The sequence below is a fragment of the Caretta caretta genome, chromosome 1, assembly GCF_965140235.1.
Source record: "Caretta caretta isolate rCarCar2 chromosome 1, rCarCar1.hap1, whole genome shotgun sequence".
In the NCBI taxonomy this organism is placed as follows: domain Eukaryota; kingdom Metazoa; phylum Chordata; order Testudines; family Cheloniidae; genus Caretta; species Caretta caretta.
The window spans coordinates 122,826,678-122,846,123 of record NC_134206.1 but is presented as its reverse complement, the minus strand read 5'-3'; the positions used below and the strand labels follow the sequence as shown (position 1 = coordinate 122,846,123).

Genomic DNA, 19,446 nt, shown 5'->3' with positions numbered 1-19,446 from the left:
CATCTGTAAAAGACAGGAGGTAATTGTCTCACTGTACTTGTCACTGTGGCCTCAGCTGGAGTACTATGTCCCGTTCTGGGTGTCACACTTTCAGAAAGATTTCGACAAACTAAGGAGAGTCCAGAGGAAATCAACAAAAACAATAAAAGGTTTAGAAAACTGAGCTATAAGGACAGGTTTAAAAGAACTGGGCATGTTCAATCTTGAGGTGGGACTTGATAAGTCTTCAGATATGTTAAGGGGTGGTATAAAGACGATGGGGATCAATTGTTTGCCATGTCCACCAAAAAGTAGTCTGGAGCTAGGGAGGTTTAGGTTAGATATTAGGAAAATTTTCCAACTATAAGGATAGTTAGGCACTGGAAAAAGCACCTAGGAGAGGCTGTGGAATCTCTGTCATTGGAGGTTTTTAAGAAGTGGCTAGACAAACATATGTCAGATATGGTCTAGGTATACTTCGTCCTGCCTCCGTGCAGACAGCTGGATTCCATTACCTTTCAAGGTCCCTTCCAGACCTACTTTGCCACGATTCCACACCCATGACAGCTAATTCACAATAACCTTTGTGCAGCCTCAATTGGTAGGGTGCCTTTGCAGCCCAGACTGTGATTTACAGTTGTCCCTCTCTGTCAGAACACCCAAGGGAGAGTTTTGTGGAATAACGGGAAAACTTTTGTTTCCTCAGTTGCAGGAAACAAACAAAACCATAAAGGGAAGAGATCCCTTCCTCATTTGGGAATCAGAGTAGCAGCCGTGTTAGTCTGTATTCGCAAAAAGAAAAGGAGGACTTGTGGCACCTTAGAGACTAACCAATTTATTTGAGCATAAGCTTTCATGAGCTACAGCTCACTTCATCGGATCCGATGAAGTGAGCTGTAGCTCATGAAAGCTTATGCTCAAATAAATTGGTTAGTCTCTAAGGTGGCACAAGTACTCCTTTTCATTTGGGAATGTATTTCTAAATTATTGTTCATCCTCTGCCCATTTGAACTGGCCATTTGGGAAGTCAGCAGTGCTGAGATAAACATGAGTTCTGAGGTGGTATAGCTCTTATCTCATAACTGCACCACCTAGAGAAGGAAAGAATGCTAAATGAATCTGAAATGATGAAGAAAGGAGGCTGTTTGATTGGTTGAAACACTTCTGAAGTTTCTACGCTGTTTACAGATTCAGGAATCTGTTTAATGCTTGAAAATGAAAGATGACGAGTTAGCAAAACTGCTTGAGACACATGTCAAAGCATGTTAAAATACACAACATATACTATAATGCTCAGGGAATATTTCTCACGGATGGAGTGCTGAAGGCCATGTTATTGTCATTCTTCCCAGCTGCAAGGATATCCATATATCCTGAAATACCAAGAAATGCAAAAGGCACTGTAACAGGCATGTAGACTTTGCCATAAGCAATAAATTAAAGGAAAAATAACTGATTCTGTGCTTGCACTGTTTCTGAAAGTAATATAACATTATGAATACTGCGGCCTTTTCTTACTAAGACAGGATTGTCCAGGCAAACCCCGGAATTCTACTTTGTTGGCAGAAGAAAAATATTTCTGTAATGCTAGTTGTTGGAGGAACCCTTTAATGTATGCCATATTTATATTGATGCATTAATGTAGTTTTGTAATCAAAGGCATTAGCTGCATATTACTGCTCCTAGGGTAAAATAAACTTGTCTGGAAGAATGTATAGAACTTATCTCTTTTTTTAAAGAGGAAACCAAAACCAAGGAGCTTGCTGGACGTTAGGATTCAAGGTCGGAATAACTGAGAAGTGATAGCTTCTGTATTAAGCTGAGTGTTTTTATAAAATTCCAAGTGCCCTAGAAGCACTCCCCTTAATGCAATAAAACACTTCTCAGCTCCCAATTGAAGTAAATCTACAGTAAATGAAAGGTTTTATTTTTGCACATTCTTCTTCTTGGTGTGTTAAATGTATTATCTCACAGGGTAATGAAGCAAAAGGACAAGGGACCTTGGCTGTTATTTCAAACAGCTATGTCAAGTGAAAACAATAAAGGTTGTCTATTGATTTTTCCATAGAAATGTATCTGCATTGCTTTTACTGGCCAGTCATATTTAAAACCTTTTTATTCAGTACGGTACTATAAATGTTATCACTAAGACTGAAACGGGGTAAGTGTGAATCAACATCATTAACTCTCTTGCTTTTCAGATTTTTGCACAACCAAGACATGGATAAGTCTTTTTGTCTTAATGCCTGCAACAAAGCTTATTAGGGATGGAATGTTCTCAAGTATGAAAAAGTAGATTGATAAATTTGGGTTGTGACACCCCAGAAAAGCGTTGAGCTACCTTTTTGCTCATAAAGGAGCCAAACAAACCATGGGTGATATATGATTTTCATATCACTTAACATGGGTATGGAAATTCCTTAGTACAAAAAAAGGGTTTAGTACACAGATTTCATATGCAGTACCATTTTCTCTGGGGATATAGGTAGGACAAAGAGATGATGCAAATAATTGTATTTTGAATTATGCCGAGCCCAGTAGACCGACCTTGCCTCAGTCCAACAGTGGCTTAACTGCCACCAGAATATTAAGCACTGAAGCAGACAGAGTAAGCCATGGAAGCTAGCAACAGTTCCAGGGGCAATGACTATAAAAACACACTCCAGAACCTAGTGTCTCACAGCTGCCTACCTTATCTACAGTTTACTGCACTGAAGCTCAAATGACCAAAATTAGAGACAGCAGCATAGCCCAGTTAAAGAGGAACATATTTCACACAGTATTCAATAGATAAGAGCAGTAGCAAGTGAAGGTTGCACCTGCAAGCTTCTGTTCAGTGTATATTGAAATTATGACTCGTCTCAGCATATCAGTACTGGAGTTGTTGCTGTGAAATTGCAGTTCTATAAGGCTAAGGAAGATGAACATAAAATTGTGGCAGGAGTTATTTTGCCACAGTCACACTGAACTGGGAGAGAGACGGGTGTGTGGGTACATACATGGGGTGGGGTTTGCACTTGTCCAAGAACAGCAACCGAAGTGCACCTTTAGTTATACAGAGGCTGAGTTTTGGTTTGGTGCTTTGCTGTTGCACAGGATGGGGAAGAGCAAAGTTTTTAATGTTCTCAACGTCGGTTTGTGTCAATACTCATAAAACAGAGGCAATATAATCAGACTTCTAGTAGAATTCATCTTCCAAGGAAGAACCTGAGGGTACTGTGTGCTTTTTTGCTGAGTTGCGGAGCAATCATAGAAGCATGGGACAGGAAGGGACCTCGAGAGGTCTTCTAGTTCAGTCCCCTTCACTCAAGGCAGGACTAAGTATTATTGAGATAATGAGTAGAAGCTCAACCACAGTATGTGCACATAGTCTAAAAATGGAATATTCCATTTCCACAGACACTCTAAGGGAGCTCATCTACAAATATAATTACTTAATAAACAACACTTTATCAATCAAAGGACTAATGATGCAAGCAGCCCTCTTTGTCTAGAACACTCCCACTGAAGTCAATTGGTGTTCTGTGTGCAGGTTTCCAGGATCAGCGCCCAAGAAGATAAATGGATCTGTTCTCTTATTTAGGTTTATAATGGGTGGCTCTTATCAGAGCATTAACTCACTTTGTTTGTAGTCCTGAATATTTAGCTTTACCTCGCTTCGTAAGTCTACCACCCATATTGCTTAGATGACAGCTCCGACCCAATGCAGGGAACTCACAATTAAACATAAACACGCAGAAGGTTTACATAGTAATAGTGAGCTACAAAGGAAATGTGGTATCATTACAAATATGTGTTGATCTTTTGGGTCAGATGAGTATTTGTTTTATTTTATTGCAGAAGATGGGTAGGATAGACTTCACTAAAATGGGGTCCTGATCTGGCTAAAAACATTTTGTTTTCTCTCCAAAGGAGAGGAATTCTTGTTCAGTACTTCTGTTTCACAGGAGCCAAACATGCAAGAGTTTTTCTGTATCCAGCTTCCTTTTTCTGTTATCATTTGACTTGGCTGTATTTTTATGATACCAGAAATAATATTTTGAAAAGCTACTTTTAGGTTTCTTGTGAGATATTTGTTTAATTAAAAACACTCTGAAAACAGAGAGAAGCAGCACTGAGATTCATTGGTGTTTCCAAGAACATGACTAAATTACTGTTCCTTGTAGTTACCATGGTATTACCATGTACGTTTGTGGGATTTTACCTTTGTTTCCATTTGAGGACAGGGATTATATGTACTGTACATTATTTTCAAATACACATGGGTGAGACTCACATTTTAATCTAACAGTCTAATACACTCATTACTTTATGTGGCTATTTTTCAACCAAAGAGCACTGAAAACTCATTGCTATTTGGTTTTGGTAGAGAATGTGAGTTCTGTTGGCTTAGTAATATTTACTGAGGGTTTGCTGAAAAAGTAAGAGTTTCTTAACACTGTAGAAATATTTAAAATGTTGCAAGATGGACAATTCTCAATAATTTAATTTGTGAAACATGTTCCAAAAATACAAAATGCTTTTCCAAGTTAAAATCTATTTGATTGTTAAAAAAAAAATTCCCTAGTCTTTTCTGTATCCAATATCTGTTTTGATTTAAATCCAGTGTTGACGTACGCAAACTCTTATACTGAACTATATAGGTCAAAATTTTTCAGTCCTTAACTCAGACAAGACTCCCATTGACTTCAGTGGGAATCTTCTGTAATTAAGTACTTCAAGATTTAGCTCTATAGCAACAGAATACATTTATTTTTTCTCCACTCTATGAAAACACTTAAAGGGGGAAGGGAGGGGAAGAAAAATGCATGGGTGAACTTTGCATTAAATTGTAATCTGCAGAAAATCACATACCCCTAGTGCTATTAAGTAGTAAATCTTACATATGTCCTATCAGCTATAGTCTGCTACAATATCACAAACAAGCAGAAGTCTTGTCCAGTTGCAAGTAAACTATCCCAGAAATCACGTACCATCCTGCTATTTTTGATTTTTTAAAAAAAGCTCTGAAATGCTCTGCAAGTAATACTTGCAGCTACTTCAGATATAGGCAACATCTTTGACGTTATCAAACTCTGAGCATTCTTGTAAATCAGCTTTTTCACCTCAAATTAAAATTAACGTGTGCAGAAAGGGGGCTAAGCCTATGAATCCCATAGCTTTGCAGCAGAAGAGACCTTACATGGTTTGATGGGATCGGAGAAACTGTCTTTATTTTATAGTGATTTCTCCCATGCAAAGAGACAACTAAGACAAGATCTCCCAGGAACAGGTCTCAATAAAAGCAGGTGGCTTGGGTTGGTCTGGACTTAGACATCTCTAGTTGCATCATGGCTAACTAGCACCAGTGGGTGTTGCTTTAAGCCCCAGAGAATGGGGGAAACTTTGAAAGGGACATAAGAATGAAGAACCCATATCAAATGTTTGACCTCTGTTTCTTGCTTGAATGCTGTCTAGCTTTCAATGCCACGGGAGAACGGTAAAGGTTCCATTATATTAGAATTATTAATAAACATTGCTTACACTACAAATTTAGTTGAATTTAGTAAGAATCTTGTATTTAAAATGAATAGCAGTCAGGAGAATTCTTCAAGGTTTTTCTTTTTCAGGCAACTACATATTAAAATCCTTCACTGATTTCTGTGATGATAAAAGGTAACATGGCCTCTATAATTTGAGATGAAACTGACCATGTCCTCCTTCACTTTTTCATGTTCACTATCCCAAGAAGTGTGAAAACACAGTAGTCTTCATCACAACCGGCAACACTTAAAGATAGAGGTATCCAACCCAGTAGACCAGGTTAAACAGCAGGAACGATGTTGGAAAAAAGACTCTGGAATAGGAGTCCAGTTCTAAGATGTCTATGTGAATCCGTCCTCTCCTCCATGAGCCAGATTTACATTCTTCATAACAGCAGAAAAAGCTCTGGCAGTCTTTTCCATCCAGACACTCATAGACACAAGTGTCTTCAAATTCTTGCCAGTACATGGCATTGTTCAATGTGATGACTGTAGGCGGTGGTCTTATATCAAGTACAGAATAGTTCTGGGGAGAAGGGGGAGGGAAAAAAGAGAAAACATTTGAAAAGCTGCCTTGGATTGTGGACATAGCAATCTGTAAACAGCTGAGGAACAAGCCCATAGATTCTAGAGATTTGTTGAGCATGTGCAACTGACACTTTTGGATTTAGGATCAATGTCACAGCCTTTGCAAATAGGTTTCCATAGAGTAATTTTGATATACAGTCATCAGTTAAATTAATTCTGGGTGTGTATTCTCCACAGATGTTTTCAAGGCATATTATCCATTAGGTACCCAATTTTCATATTTAAAGTATGTGTTTACACTACCAGTATATCACAACATGATCATCAAAATCACCTCTTTCTAAAGTTACAATTAAGAATGGTGTCAAATCTATAGTTAGAGCAGACATATGGGCACATCAGTTATTTTATGGAGCAATCTCATCCATATCAGCAAATAATGCTGCATTAATGCCACCTAAGCTTAGCATGAGTGAGAATAATCACAAAAAATGAAAAAAAGTCAGCTGAGAGTGACTAGAAAAAAAAGCACAGACTTTCAAATTAACATCACAGGACGCAAACATATTTTAAGTCTCTTTATAATAATACTCAGAAATCTTCAAGGCTCTATCTTTCTACCTCTGCCTATATGGTAGGGCTCATCTTTCTTCTACCCATTCTCTCCTTAACACTTTGACTTCTACACGGTCCATTTTCTTTTCATGCAGCCCTCTCCTGTAATAACCTCCTTTTTCCGAAGCATCAAATCTCTGACAGACTCAACTCTTCTACTAAAATCAGTGGAAACACTCTCATTGACCTCTTTGATCTTTAGATCAGGCCCCAAAAGCACATGCCAAAATTCCCAAGGTATACATGAAATAAGTAAATTGTACAGTTTCTCCTTCCTTTTTTTTTCATCTCCCTTATTTCCCTCCTCATAACCTCTTTGGATTTATTAATCTTTAATATTAACCCATCTAATTAAGAATGCAAGTTCCTTGGCATAAGACCTTGTTGTCTCCAGATCACCATGCATATCAGTGTCTATAACAATAATAATATAATACAGGATGGTATCACAGAAAATCCATTTTAGCTCTGCATTAAATACTGTGCTACTAAAACACTATCATAACATTTGACTGCAGCTTTATCAGCTTGCAAACTACCACTTTGGCCTGGATCCACAAAGGAACTTACACATTACAACACCCAATATCACAATGCCTGGCTTGTAGGTGCCTAGAAAATCACAAGAACAAACTGTGATCCACAAAGACGGAGTTAAGTGCTCAGGCTCCATATACAATGAAAAAGGAGAGCTATGCACCTAACAATATGATCCACAAATGCCAGCACATGAGGTGGCGAGCTCCCGGAGCGAGCCAATGAGAGATGTGGATGAAAGGGGTGTGTTCTAAACCCCACCTCTCTCATGGTGATAGATGTTTAAGTCCAGGCCGTAGGGAGGCACCTATTTCTGCTAGGGATCCATGAGCAGCAACCCCTCTCCTGGAGTCAGGCAGCTTAGGCACTTAAGTCATTTCTTGTGAGAATGAGGTAGGTGTTTACCTCATTCTACACAAAACAGGGCAAAGGAAGGATGAGAGGTGATGCCCACCTTATAACTCTTCTCTTAGCCCAGTGACTAAACCACACATCTGGAGACCCACATTCAATTCCCTCCTCTGCCAGAGGGGGAACAGATTTGAACTTGCTTCTCAGGAATATGCCAAATCACTGAGCTATGAGATATGCTGATTGGGTGTGTGTGTGGGGGGGGGGGATGCCACAAATTCTCCTGCTGACGCTGTTCTACTGTGGATAAATACTTAGCATCGTTGGACCAGACAGAGAGAGCGAGAGCATGTACAATAGCGAGAATGACTCTATTCCAGTGAGAGACCCAGGGTCCAGTCTCCTGCTCCAAGCGCTCCTTAATTATTCAAACTCAATAATTCAAAAATGGCTGAAGAAAATAATTTCAGACATGGGATGTACAAAGTTCTCTAGGAGGAAGAGTAACTTTCCAAAAAAGAACAAAAACAAAAACAAAAAACGAGGGGAAAATTTGAATGCAAACTCTATTTAACAGTTTGATAGTTATTAGGATATGTCCCATGATAGTTCTATGAAAACTGTAAATTCTTCATTTTTGTTAGTTTAACTTCATGATATAATTTGTATTCACAGTTTCCATATATTACTTTATAAAGCAGACATGCAAAGTTGCATGGGTAAGAATAGGGCAGGAGGAGATGGCAGTTTTGGCTATCCTAGATCGTTTAGAAAGAGCTTATAGCCAGAGGCATTTATGTTCCTCTCCCAAAGCCAGAAAATAAACTGACCTTTTACCAAAAAAGAAGAAGAGCATTCACAATCAGGCTCAAGCCTGACATTACATTACAGCATATTTCCTGAATAATTTCAAACTGATGTCAACAATATGTGCATGCATCCATTTGTTGCTATTGAATAAAATAGTGTACTCACCATCATGTGACCAAAACTGACATCAGGTAGCTCAAATAAAGATAAGAGAATCATTCAGAAGAAAACAAATCTTTACTGCTTTATATTCATCTAGTTTTAATAACGTTTCTTAAAATAACCCTTAACAAAGGCATGAAACTCCCACAGAACCTTTAATCCACCCAGAATTCTTCTTCACCCTTTGACTTCATTTATTTAGTAAATAATAGCAAAGCCAGCCTTCATTCTCATGTCACTTAGCAAACTGCCAGATTTTCAGTCAAGACACCTCCCTAGTGTTAGCATTATTTCCTCATCTTGACATATACCCCTTAAACGTGTCCTTCTAATAACTGCCATATTTTCTGCATTCAGCCTTTCCACACTATTATCTTTTCCATTTTCTCAAAGGCAGCTCACTTCTAGCATGCTGTAGAATTACTTTCAGTAGCACCCTTCTCATGTTGCCTTTCATATACAACATACATGTATAAGGACTATTTTAGAAGTTTAATGGAATTTTCACTGAATTGGCTCTTGGCTATCTATTATTCTAGCTTGTACTCATCTTTCCCCTATTAGTCCTTTATTTTACTGTCTTTCCACTTCATGACTTATTTCCTGAATCCTGTCTTCTCCTTCCTTCTTCCTCTTTTCCCTTGACCTCTCTTTAATCCCCTTCTTCTCACCCTCTCTTCTCTCATGTTTCACCTCTTTGATTTCAAATGAACATGTTTCCTTCCTCCAGCCTGAAAAAACAAAACTTCCGTCAACCTCTCTGACTCCTTTTTTCCATTAAATGTTTTGAGTGAGTGAGCTACTTCTACTCCCTCAGTTTCCTCGTCACTAGTTCTATCTTTGATCTCTTGCTTTCTGAATTTGCACTTCACTCCACTGTAATGTCTCATAAAGTGAACAACAACATTCTCCTGGGAAAATATTTAAGAACAGTTTATTTTAGAGTTTTTGGAGGGGACTACTTGTATGTCCCTCTGGCAGGTGCCTTTGCTGCCATGAGTCCAATTGTACTGGGCTCAGAGGGAAACAAACACTCTAAAAATGACCTAAAGCTGTTTTCTGAACTTAAAAATGACCATTTTAAAGTTTACTATCTCATTTGCTTATAGAGCTAGGAACAAGTGTTGGTTCCCACTGGAGTGGTAGAGACCTGGGAATCAACGCTTCTGAGTAGTATAAAACTCATGTTTCTAGAGATGAAGAGCCATCAGATAACAGACTTAATAGCTGGTGTGTTTATGTATATGGAAAAGCTATTAAAGATGCAGGACTGAACTTTGTCTGACCTGGGCCATGTACGGGTATAATTTCTTGGTGGGAATTTCAGACTGGGGAGAGAGAAGAGGAAGAAGGAATCATTTCGGTGGCAGGTTGGGGTTAAATAAATCCTGGGGAGATAATTTCTTTTGAGGGGCAGGTGATGCAATGAAAAGTGCATGATAAATTTGTTTGTTAATAGATTTGGCAATTCATACACAGGATATCACTTCTGCCTCCACTCATGTTAACTTCAGCACCATCTCCATGCAGCACTGATGCTCACACTCGTCACACCCACCACTTACTCTCTCTGTCACACCCCCAACCAGGTACACATCCACCTTTCACTCTCTCCACCCTCTGTACATTCATACACACTTCCTATTCATTTTCTGAAGCCCCACTCTTCACTTTCTGCACTCCCATACATATAAACTCACCCACCCTTCATCCTTACTGCAACTCATCATTCTCTGCTCTTCCTGTGATGTGCCCCAACCCCCCCCCATTCACCCCTCACATTCTGTTGTATACACCTCTGCTGCACCCTCTCAGTTCCTCATTCCCTCAGCTCAGGGGCCTGTCTCCCTCTTCCCCCACTTTCACTCCTTAAGGCCTTATTCAAAAATCCTTGCAACTGGGGCTGGGCAAAGAATCTATGCTACTTAAGTATCTCTAGATTTTTTTTCAGTGGGGGATCCACTTTCCTTTCCACTCAGCTGCACAGCTGAAAGGCAGGGAAAGGAATAGAAAGAAGGACTGCAGTTGTGGAAGGTATTGCATTTGGCAGCAGCATGCTTGATGCCTACAGGAACTACTTTCCCACCTGCTTGCTGGAATTGATCAAGAATTAGGGAGGGTCTGGGCAAGGGGGAGTGGGGTGTTACTTTGCAAAAGCATATGGATGGACCATTGCCATGACTGGCTGTGTGAAAGATTCCCTCTCTGTATTATGCTCTGTGCCCTTCATTAGTAATCTTAGGTGACCACATCTTACCGACTTTTTCTTCTTGGTACAGTTTGGCTTCCTGCAGCTTGAGTAGTAGTTGAGGGTTGCATACTCCATCAGAGCAGCAAAGACAAATAAAAAGCATACAGTCACAAACAGATCCATGGCAGTGACGTAGGAGACACGGGGTAAAGACTTTCTTGCAATGGTACTCAATGTTGTCATGGTCAATACAGTGGTAATACCTGCACACAGAAATTGCATTTAAATGTATACATATCATTTCTTAATAGCAAAGCAGAAACTTTGGAAACATACACAAGATAGGGGACTAACATCCAACCAAGCAGTTACAGGAAACTGATCATCCCAATATGATATAAATGGATCACTGAATAGTGGTTAACATAAAACATTGAGTGAAAAATTAAATCCTCAGTAGAGCAGGTAAATATTTTGCACAAAATATTTCAAACCCAATGAAACATTTGCCTTTGGTATTTTTAATACCCCTCTCCTGAAATTCCTACATTTTTCTTTTTTCAGTGCCCCTCCCTATTCAGTGCCTTTCCCTCCCTATTCCCCTTTTCTTTCTCCTGTTTCAGTGGCAGGTGCGGGGTGAAAGGAGACAGAAAAGTGGGGAAATACCTAAACCTGGAAAAATTAGGGTTTGGGTTTTTCAATTAAAAACTGAAAAATGTTGATGAAAACAAAATTTCGCACACAAAGTCAAAAAGCCCTTGTTTGTCAAAGGAAATTTTGATTTTTTTATTATTTTTTTTTGACCAGCTGTAATTGTCAATAAGGATTTAGGCCCTAGTCCTGCAATTGGCAGCTTGCTGGCCAACTGTTGCTTCCATGCACAGCCTCACTAGCTGAGGTCAATATCAATCAACAGCAGCAGCAGTCTGTCCAGATGTTATCAATTTACAGGATTGAGGCCTTACACATTAAAATTCTCTCTCTGACCCCATGTATGTAGCCCGGATGAAAATTGTGGCTTATATGAACTGCTACTGTAATTTGAAGAAAGTGGCCAGTTTAGTTCAGAATCCATTCTTTCAAATATGGTATCTTGGATGGACAGACTAATATTTAATCTAATATGAATTATCTTGATGTAAAATATGCTGAAACCACACAATCTGGTTTGTACTGGAAGTGAAAGCTGTTTGTGTGCATTGTTCAAATCTGGAAGTCGCTCTGCCTGAGAAATAAAGACAATGTTTCCATTTTTGGACTAGTATTGACAATACTTTTTTGGGGGAATCACAAGGCTTTTACAGAAAAATTAAAAATAAGAACTCCGGGATGGCTTGGAAGAATGTAAAGCACCCTTTGAAATACACTCCAAAAGACATAATTTAAAACAGTATAGATATAAACAATGTTAACAACAAAAAGAAGAAGAATGTTTTGCAGCAGCATGCAGCGTTTGAAATATCAGTGGGGTGACAAAACCTATGCTTCACAGTAAAATTACTGCCCACATATAGCACTCTTTTTGATACCGATATAGCAATGTCTATGGATTACGTTTACCTAACTTTACTCTTTTCTTCATAAAAAACTGTTGGCACTTGATTTGTAGTGTTTGTTATGGACTAAAGTGATTCACAAGGATCCAGTCCTCTCCCATATCATATTTAAGAGCTATAAAACCACGGGGAGAGCTAGAAGCTGAAGTGCTAGCAGAATGTTTACACCATGCAGCTCTACATCTCCTTTATGTCAAAGGGTAAATAATGCTATCTGTCAGGGGTCTAAAATGTGCCTCTGACATCAGCATCAGGATAAAGAGCAGTTTGCTGAAGCTGAACCAGACAAGCCTGAGGTGATGCTGATGGAAAGAAGGGAGTGCTCTGAGTAATTTTTCTCTTCCATAAGAGCCACTGAACTCAGTGGCTCTCAGACCTTGGAGATACCTAGATACCCAAATAATAATGGAGGCAAAAAACTTCCACTTCTACAATGTCATGCCTGAACCTATCAGAGACAGATGTGGCCCCAGTAATCCATGCACCCGTAACTCCATGCTCAACTACTATGATTCTCTGTATCAAGGTAGGAAGTCCAATATCTCCTTCAGAACACAACCACATCCCTGCTAGGCAACACATCATAGCAGAGCTTTGCACTGATTCCCCCATGAACCCACAGCCAGTTCATAGTCTCTGTCTTGATTCACAGAGTTGTTCTTTGCTAACAGGGAGACTCTCTCTCTCTCACTATGGCCTCCAGCAATCAGTATGTTCTACAGGCACAATGAAATTACAGACAAAAGGGACAATTTGGGACCATGGGAGCTTCGCCCAGACATTGGAACTCCTCATCTAAATGAACGGAAAGTAACTAAGAACCTGGCCACAATCACAGCCTCCATGCAAAATGCATCTCTTTGACTGAGTGTTCTGGCAACAACACTTCTACACTCCCACGGCTCACTCAATCTTTTATTTTATATTAAAAAACCAAACCCCTAAACTACACTTCCTGAAAAAGAAGACAGAGATTTTTGTTCTTAGTCTTGGAGGGTACTTTGTCATAGTTTCAGGATAACTGCACCTGTATTCCCTGTCCATGGTCCCTCAAGGGCTCCCAGACATTACCTCTCCATGGCAGAGACTTGTTTCTCACTCCCTCCTGACACCATGTTTTAAGGCTGCACTGCTCCCTGAACTACACTGCAATATCCCTAGCAAGCAAGTCTGCCTTTGCTTTCTCTCCACGGGCTATGACTAGTGTATTGCCAGCAGATACAAGTTACCACAACTTCTTCTAAGAGAGCACATTTATTCTTAAGGTAAAAGCATTACAGAGAAAACATATAAAAACAATAAACTTTTCTATATGCATGATGAAAGCTTACCAGAGGGCACCCATCGGTCTTATGGGACCCGAGTAGGCCAAGTCCTTCCACCCCTTCTGCAAGGAATGCCCCCCCCACCCTTGGACAGGGGTTCCTGTCCATTTGCTGGATAAGAAAGAAGTCCCCGAGTCAGTTTAAACTCAGGATATTTATCCAAAAGTCCTTCCTTTGACTGTTGTTCTCTGGAGAATCCAGTTTGAACCAGTATATGTGAGCCCACGCCCACCCTCCCCCCCGGAAGGGGGACTTCTCTGGGAGGGAGGTTTATAAGCTGGCTGATTTGCCTTAATTACCGCCCACTGCTTTTAGTTTCTGGAGGAGTCATGGTACCCCTCCCCCATGGAGTCGAACACAATCATACATAAACCATTCATTTAAAACTATGGACCCCAAAGATAGATATTGCAACTCCATGCAGTATGACACTTGGATACCATACTGATGGGTGCTAGGATCAGAACCTAGTTAGACAGAAGACCACAGTAGGAATAGGCAGGAGCTGGGTCAGAGTTGCAGACGCAGTGGCACTTGAAAGGGCAGCCACAGGGGAAAGTGTGTAGCATCTTTTCACCCCTGGCTTGGGGCTGGATTTCATCTCCACCTTCACAGAGTTCAAATAGTCAGACTTTATGCAAATAAGATGCCATTGCTTAGGGTATGTCTGCACTGGAGCTGGCAGGTGTAAATTCCAGCTTTCGGAGACATACCTGAGTGAGCTCTGATTGAGCTATCACACTAAAGATAGAGCGTAACCAGAGTGATGTGAATGGCGGGAATGGCTACCCTGAGAACAAATACAATAAACAAGCACTGAGAGCTATTTTTGAAGTAATACAAATTTAGTCCAGTCTTTAATTGTGTATAAGCAATAGAAACGCTGTTTTTAAACATGAAAATCTGTTTTATAGTATCACATAGGGAGCAGGAATGGAAAAAAAAGGCATAAAACACTATACATCAACAGTGTATATCTAGATGCCATATACATCAGTTAGAACCAACACCTATTTTTTCCCCAAAATAGTATCTAGATTCTTTACCCTGGCCTCACTGCTGTTCTGTGTGAGATCATTTTGGGGGATGATGTCCAGGAGGCCCTATGATAGATCTCTTATCCTTCCTTCCACCCTGTTCTAAAATTTGCAATGCTCCAAAACTGTCTGTCATATTTCAGCAGACTTTTAAAACCTACCAAAGATCTGAATTTACTGTCAGAGTCATCCTGATCTCATTTCAACAGCTTCATGTCACAGCTGGCATTAACGCCCTCAGAGAAGTGTATGTGTTAAAATGTATTTGCTGTCAATGACATCAATACTAAATTTATTATTTTATAAATGAAATAAAACTTTCCAGCAAACTAAGATAGCTCAGGGGATTCACACTGGGTGAAAAATGTTTTACCTTTAGGTCATTGGTATGACTGAATCATGATCAATACTTACATTAATATTTTACCATCCAATAGCTGCTTACAGGACTTCACTATGCAAAGAAAATTAGTGGTCTGAATCTGGCAGTCTTAGAGGACACCTGGATTACATGGTTAGAGAGGCTCAATTACCCTCTTACATCTAAGGGTACCTTCCGCCAGGCAGGAGTAATGGCACGTTGAGGACATACTACTGATGCCCAAGCTGTAGCTAGTTTGTAGATACGGATTTCATTTTCTCCGTCTTCCAATCTCAGCACCTTTCATGAGCACTAAATTCATTTTCAAAATGTAAGTGACTGAAGGATGGAATTGAAAGGAAAATGATGTGAGTTTTTATTAAGTGCCATCGTCGGGCTTGACGACTGCTGTCTTTTTGACACTTGCAATTTCAGATGCTATATGGTAACAATCATAATGGTATCAGATAATGGTATGTGCTAACACACCATATATATATATAAATCTTTTATATATATAAAAAGAAGGCAGTTTGCTGAAAGCTTCAGTTAAATTAAACCCTCTGAATTTCAAGAAAAACACCCCCATAGTTTACCCAGTATAATTTTTCTTCTCTTCAAACGCCTGCCAACATATCTAGATTGGTAGCTTTGGAAGAAGGTAATTTTCATAGTTAATGAGAAGTAGAAATACTAGAAAGCAGTTCCAGCTCTGTAAAGGGAGGCATTTACACAAGGAGGGAGCATAGTCTAGTGGTTAGAACACATAACTGGAAGTCAGGACTCGTGCATTCTCTGCCCATCTCTGACACTGACTCAGTGTGATGTGAGGGTAACTTCATCTCTCTGTTCCTCATCCGTTGGTTTGTAAAGCAGGGAAAATGATACCCATCTTTCTAAAAAGAAACCCCAACACTTAGAGATCTTCATATTCAGGTGCTAGTGTTTGTGTATGTGCCATAATAGGGATTATTACTACAGTTCTATTGTCCTCTCAGAACCAAATATCCCCTATTTCATTATTTTAGTATATAAGTAGCTTATTACTGATAACTGTGCAGAAGGGGGGTAAAGCCTTTATTTCATACAACCCAGAGCAGTTGCCAATAGCTCAGCACATTACTCATTAATTTCAGGGAGTGAAATTTTTTCCCTGATGTAATGCCATTTAAGTCAATGAAGTTACACTGGGGGCAAATTTGCCCCCTTCCCCGAGTCTATAAATCATTTTGACTGATTAGCACTAATGATCTAGAAAACCCAGGATTATTTCAGTGAGTAGCCGTTAGCTGTGTTACACACAAATGCACACAACTATTTTTAGAAGCGGGTACAATGTATGCTACTTTTCAATTCAGACAGATTTCTTGTTCAAATTATGTAAGTGCACTAAAGCAAATAAAGAGCACTAATGTGGCTATTCTGAAGATTTACAGTAAACTGACCATTGGGAGACATTTGGGCTCTGATGGTGCACAAAGACATATGTCCCACCTATGCACTACTTTCTAGTCGCTTTATGTAGTTTATATTTTTAAAAAAAGAAAAGGAGTACTTGTGGCACCTTAGAGACTAACAAATTTATTTGAGCATAAGCTTTTGTGAGCTACAGCTGAATGCATTCACTGAATGCATCCGATGAAGTGAGCTGTAGCTCACGAAAGCTTATGCTCAAATAAAATTGTTAGTCTCTAAGATGCCACAAGTACTCCTTTTCTTTTTGCGAATATAGACTAACACAAATATAGACTAACGGCTGCTACTCTGAAACCTTTATATTTTTAGACCAGTAACTAAAGGTTTAATTATTTCTCAGAGTGTATCTAAATGGATTTCTCTGGAGTCTATCTAACCAAAAGGAGTTGGGCACCTAATACATCTAGACTGCTTGGAAAACTTTAGCTTAGTTTCTAATTTGATACCCACCCATTGCTATCAGAATGTCTTGTTCCTATTGGATAGTGGTTTTCAGGAAAATTCAAAGACAATACATTGGTGTGACTAAAATTCTAACCTTCACTCTTGTCTAATTAGTTTGGAAATGGACCTGTGCAGTATAAGTACAGGAACCTTTCTGAGAGATAGCACAAAGCAAGCTGTTTCTAGTAAGAGAAAGCACTTGATGCTTTTTTTCTCCTGGTTTGTTGTTTTTAATGAAAATCAGGCATTGTGAAACATTATCCAGATGGGTGATTTGTGATTCTTCAGTACACAATATTGTCTCACACGTTTATTGACACACTGTGGTTAATCTTTCCTTGTCTCTATTAATACACTAATTTAAGAGAATTGCATTAGTACTCTAAGGCCTGATTCTCATTTACACTAAGGCATCCTTATACCCCACTGGCAGTTGAAAATCGTCTTAAAATGGGTGTAGATTTTAAAGCCCCTTTCTACTGCTAGAGTAACAATGTAGAGGCACAATACTGTAAATAAGAATCAGGCCTCTAGTCTTTTGTTTCAGGAAAATGGAGTTCAAATGATGCATATCTGGAATTCTGAAGGACATTTATAGTATATAGCTGTTCAATTCAAAGCTTACCAATGCAACACTCAGCAGGATTCGGAGCGTTACACGCAAGAAAATCAGAGCACATTTGTCAAAAGGTTTGCTAAGGTTTGTGAATTTCTGGAGTGGAGTTGGGACATTTATGATTTTGTGTTGAGCTCATGGGAAGTGATTTTTTAGTGTTGCGTTATTTGTTTTTAATTAACTAATGTATGCTCTCAGCAGTCTTATTGCAAGTTCTCCCAACTCTCTTCCTGTTACTGCTCCTGTTGCATATCTCCATCATAATGAACCATCTATGAGCTGAAGAGATGTTCCCTGTCATTCACTAAGAATAAAGGCTCATTTAGCCCTGTAGCAAGATGGGCTGTGTACTTACAGCAGGAACAGCTGACATTTGGATTCATTGCTGAAACAAAGTGGTAGCTAGTGGAAAGCCTATACTTAAAACATATTTTTAGTAACATATTTCTGCTGTCATTCATCGTGATGAGCTGGACCATCATTTTAAGATGTCAGTTTTGCTTATTTATGTGATGCAGAATGGTTCAAGCCAGGTGCTGACAAACCTTAATAAATGGCCGCACAGCAACATAGGCATACATCCCATGCCTCACTGAGTTATGGACTTTGCTAAAATTTTCAAACATGCTTAAGGGATTTAGTAGCCCAATACCTTCTGGTGAGATTTAAGCTTCTAAATCCCTTAAGCACATTTGAAATTTTCATCTTTATGCCTACAGAGCCCTGTGTTCTGAGCTGGAAGCTACATCGCTCAGGAGATAGGTGGCTGCCCTGGTTCACTCATGTGCTGGAAGAAATGATAATGCTGGACTGAGGCATTCTGAACAGCCAATAAATGTTGCAGTCTTGAACTAAATGGCTTCCTGTTGTGACTTTGGGAGAGAACAAACTGGAGGGTATGAGGAATTCCTCAAAGAGTCTAGCTCCCCAGTGTGATCTTAGTAAGATAGCTTGCAGAAACAGGTTTAGATAAGGACTCATGATCATTTTCAGTTCAAGAAGTCATTTTAAAATAATTTTTCCTGTATAGAAAAGGAGCAGATGGTGATAACCCATGCATAGCTGCTAGGAGGGTCAGAAAGCTTTGTGAAAAAGGCCTCCCCCTGTTATAGGAGTCCTCCCGCCCCCGCAACAGAAGTCCCTGTTCATTCCTAGGGAACTACTCAGCCAAAAGGGGGTAATGAGACCACAGCCCTGATCCTCCTCCATCTGCCATCCCCCACCTCTGGTATTTTCTCTAAAGGGAGAGGCTATTTGTGTCAGCATAAGAGTTGTGCAAAGTGAGTGCCCCATTGGGTGCAGAGCAGCTCTTGGAAAGATTATGCTTCCTTGAGGCAAAATCTCCCATGTGCTATTCCTGGGATGGGCACACTGACCAGGGCTCTGGCATACCAGCCACAATGGAGCCCCAAGTGTCTTTCCTTTTGTTTTAATGTGTACGTAGTTAATCTCCTGTTACAACCCCGCCCCTGCGTTCCTGATACTTGCACAGCCTGCAGTGTTTGTGTTAGACTTTGAAAATTCTGCCCAATTATTTTTAACAGAGCCTAAAGTTAAGCACCTAAATCCACACTTTGACACGTATATAAGCGACCTGATTTTCAGAGCTGCTAGAGAGCTGCCAGCACCTCTGAAAAACAGGACTCTTATTTATGTACCTAGCTCTAGGAACTCAAGCATCATCATTTTGGACAATTTTCTTCTTATTCCATCAACATTTGTCTGTCTATAACTATAACATAAGGAACAGCAGCTTAAGGACGGAAGGAAGGAAGCAGTCTACTGTGCCGATCATTCAAAAATCCGACTAGAGAAACCACAGAAGGATTAGGGAGGCAATCATTTATTTTGAGCTATTATGCAAGCAAAACAAGTGGCAGAGTCATTCATTTTTAATTGTCACTTTAAAACTCAAATACCAAATTCCCTTGTCACA

The 19,446-nt window shown here is 39.6% G+C and overlaps 1 protein-coding gene across 3 annotated transcripts in view; it reads right to left on the bottom strand.

The window, feature by feature from the left end:
* GABRG3 (gamma-aminobutyric acid type A receptor subunit gamma3) overlaps nucleotides 1-19,446 on the bottom strand; it is a 569,219-nt gene that overhangs the window by 41,318 nt on the left and 508,455 nt on the right. Inside the window, exons 8-10 of one of the 3 annotated variants that reach the window (XM_048858887.2) lie at nucleotides 10,762-10,958; nucleotides 8,508-8,537; nucleotides 1,874-6,027 (exon numbers count right to left, since the gene is read on the bottom strand). In XM_048858887.2, the coding sequence (XP_048714844.1) occupies nucleotides 5,749-6,027; nucleotides 8,508-8,537; nucleotides 10,762-10,958 (506 nt within the window). In that variant the 3' untranslated portion in view covers nucleotides 1,874-5,748. Of the gene's footprint in view, nucleotides 1-1,873; nucleotides 6,028-8,507; nucleotides 8,538-10,761; nucleotides 10,959-19,446 lie in introns of those variants that run through there. The other 2 variants (XM_048858893.2, XM_048858908.2) reach the window with 2 other exon arrangements.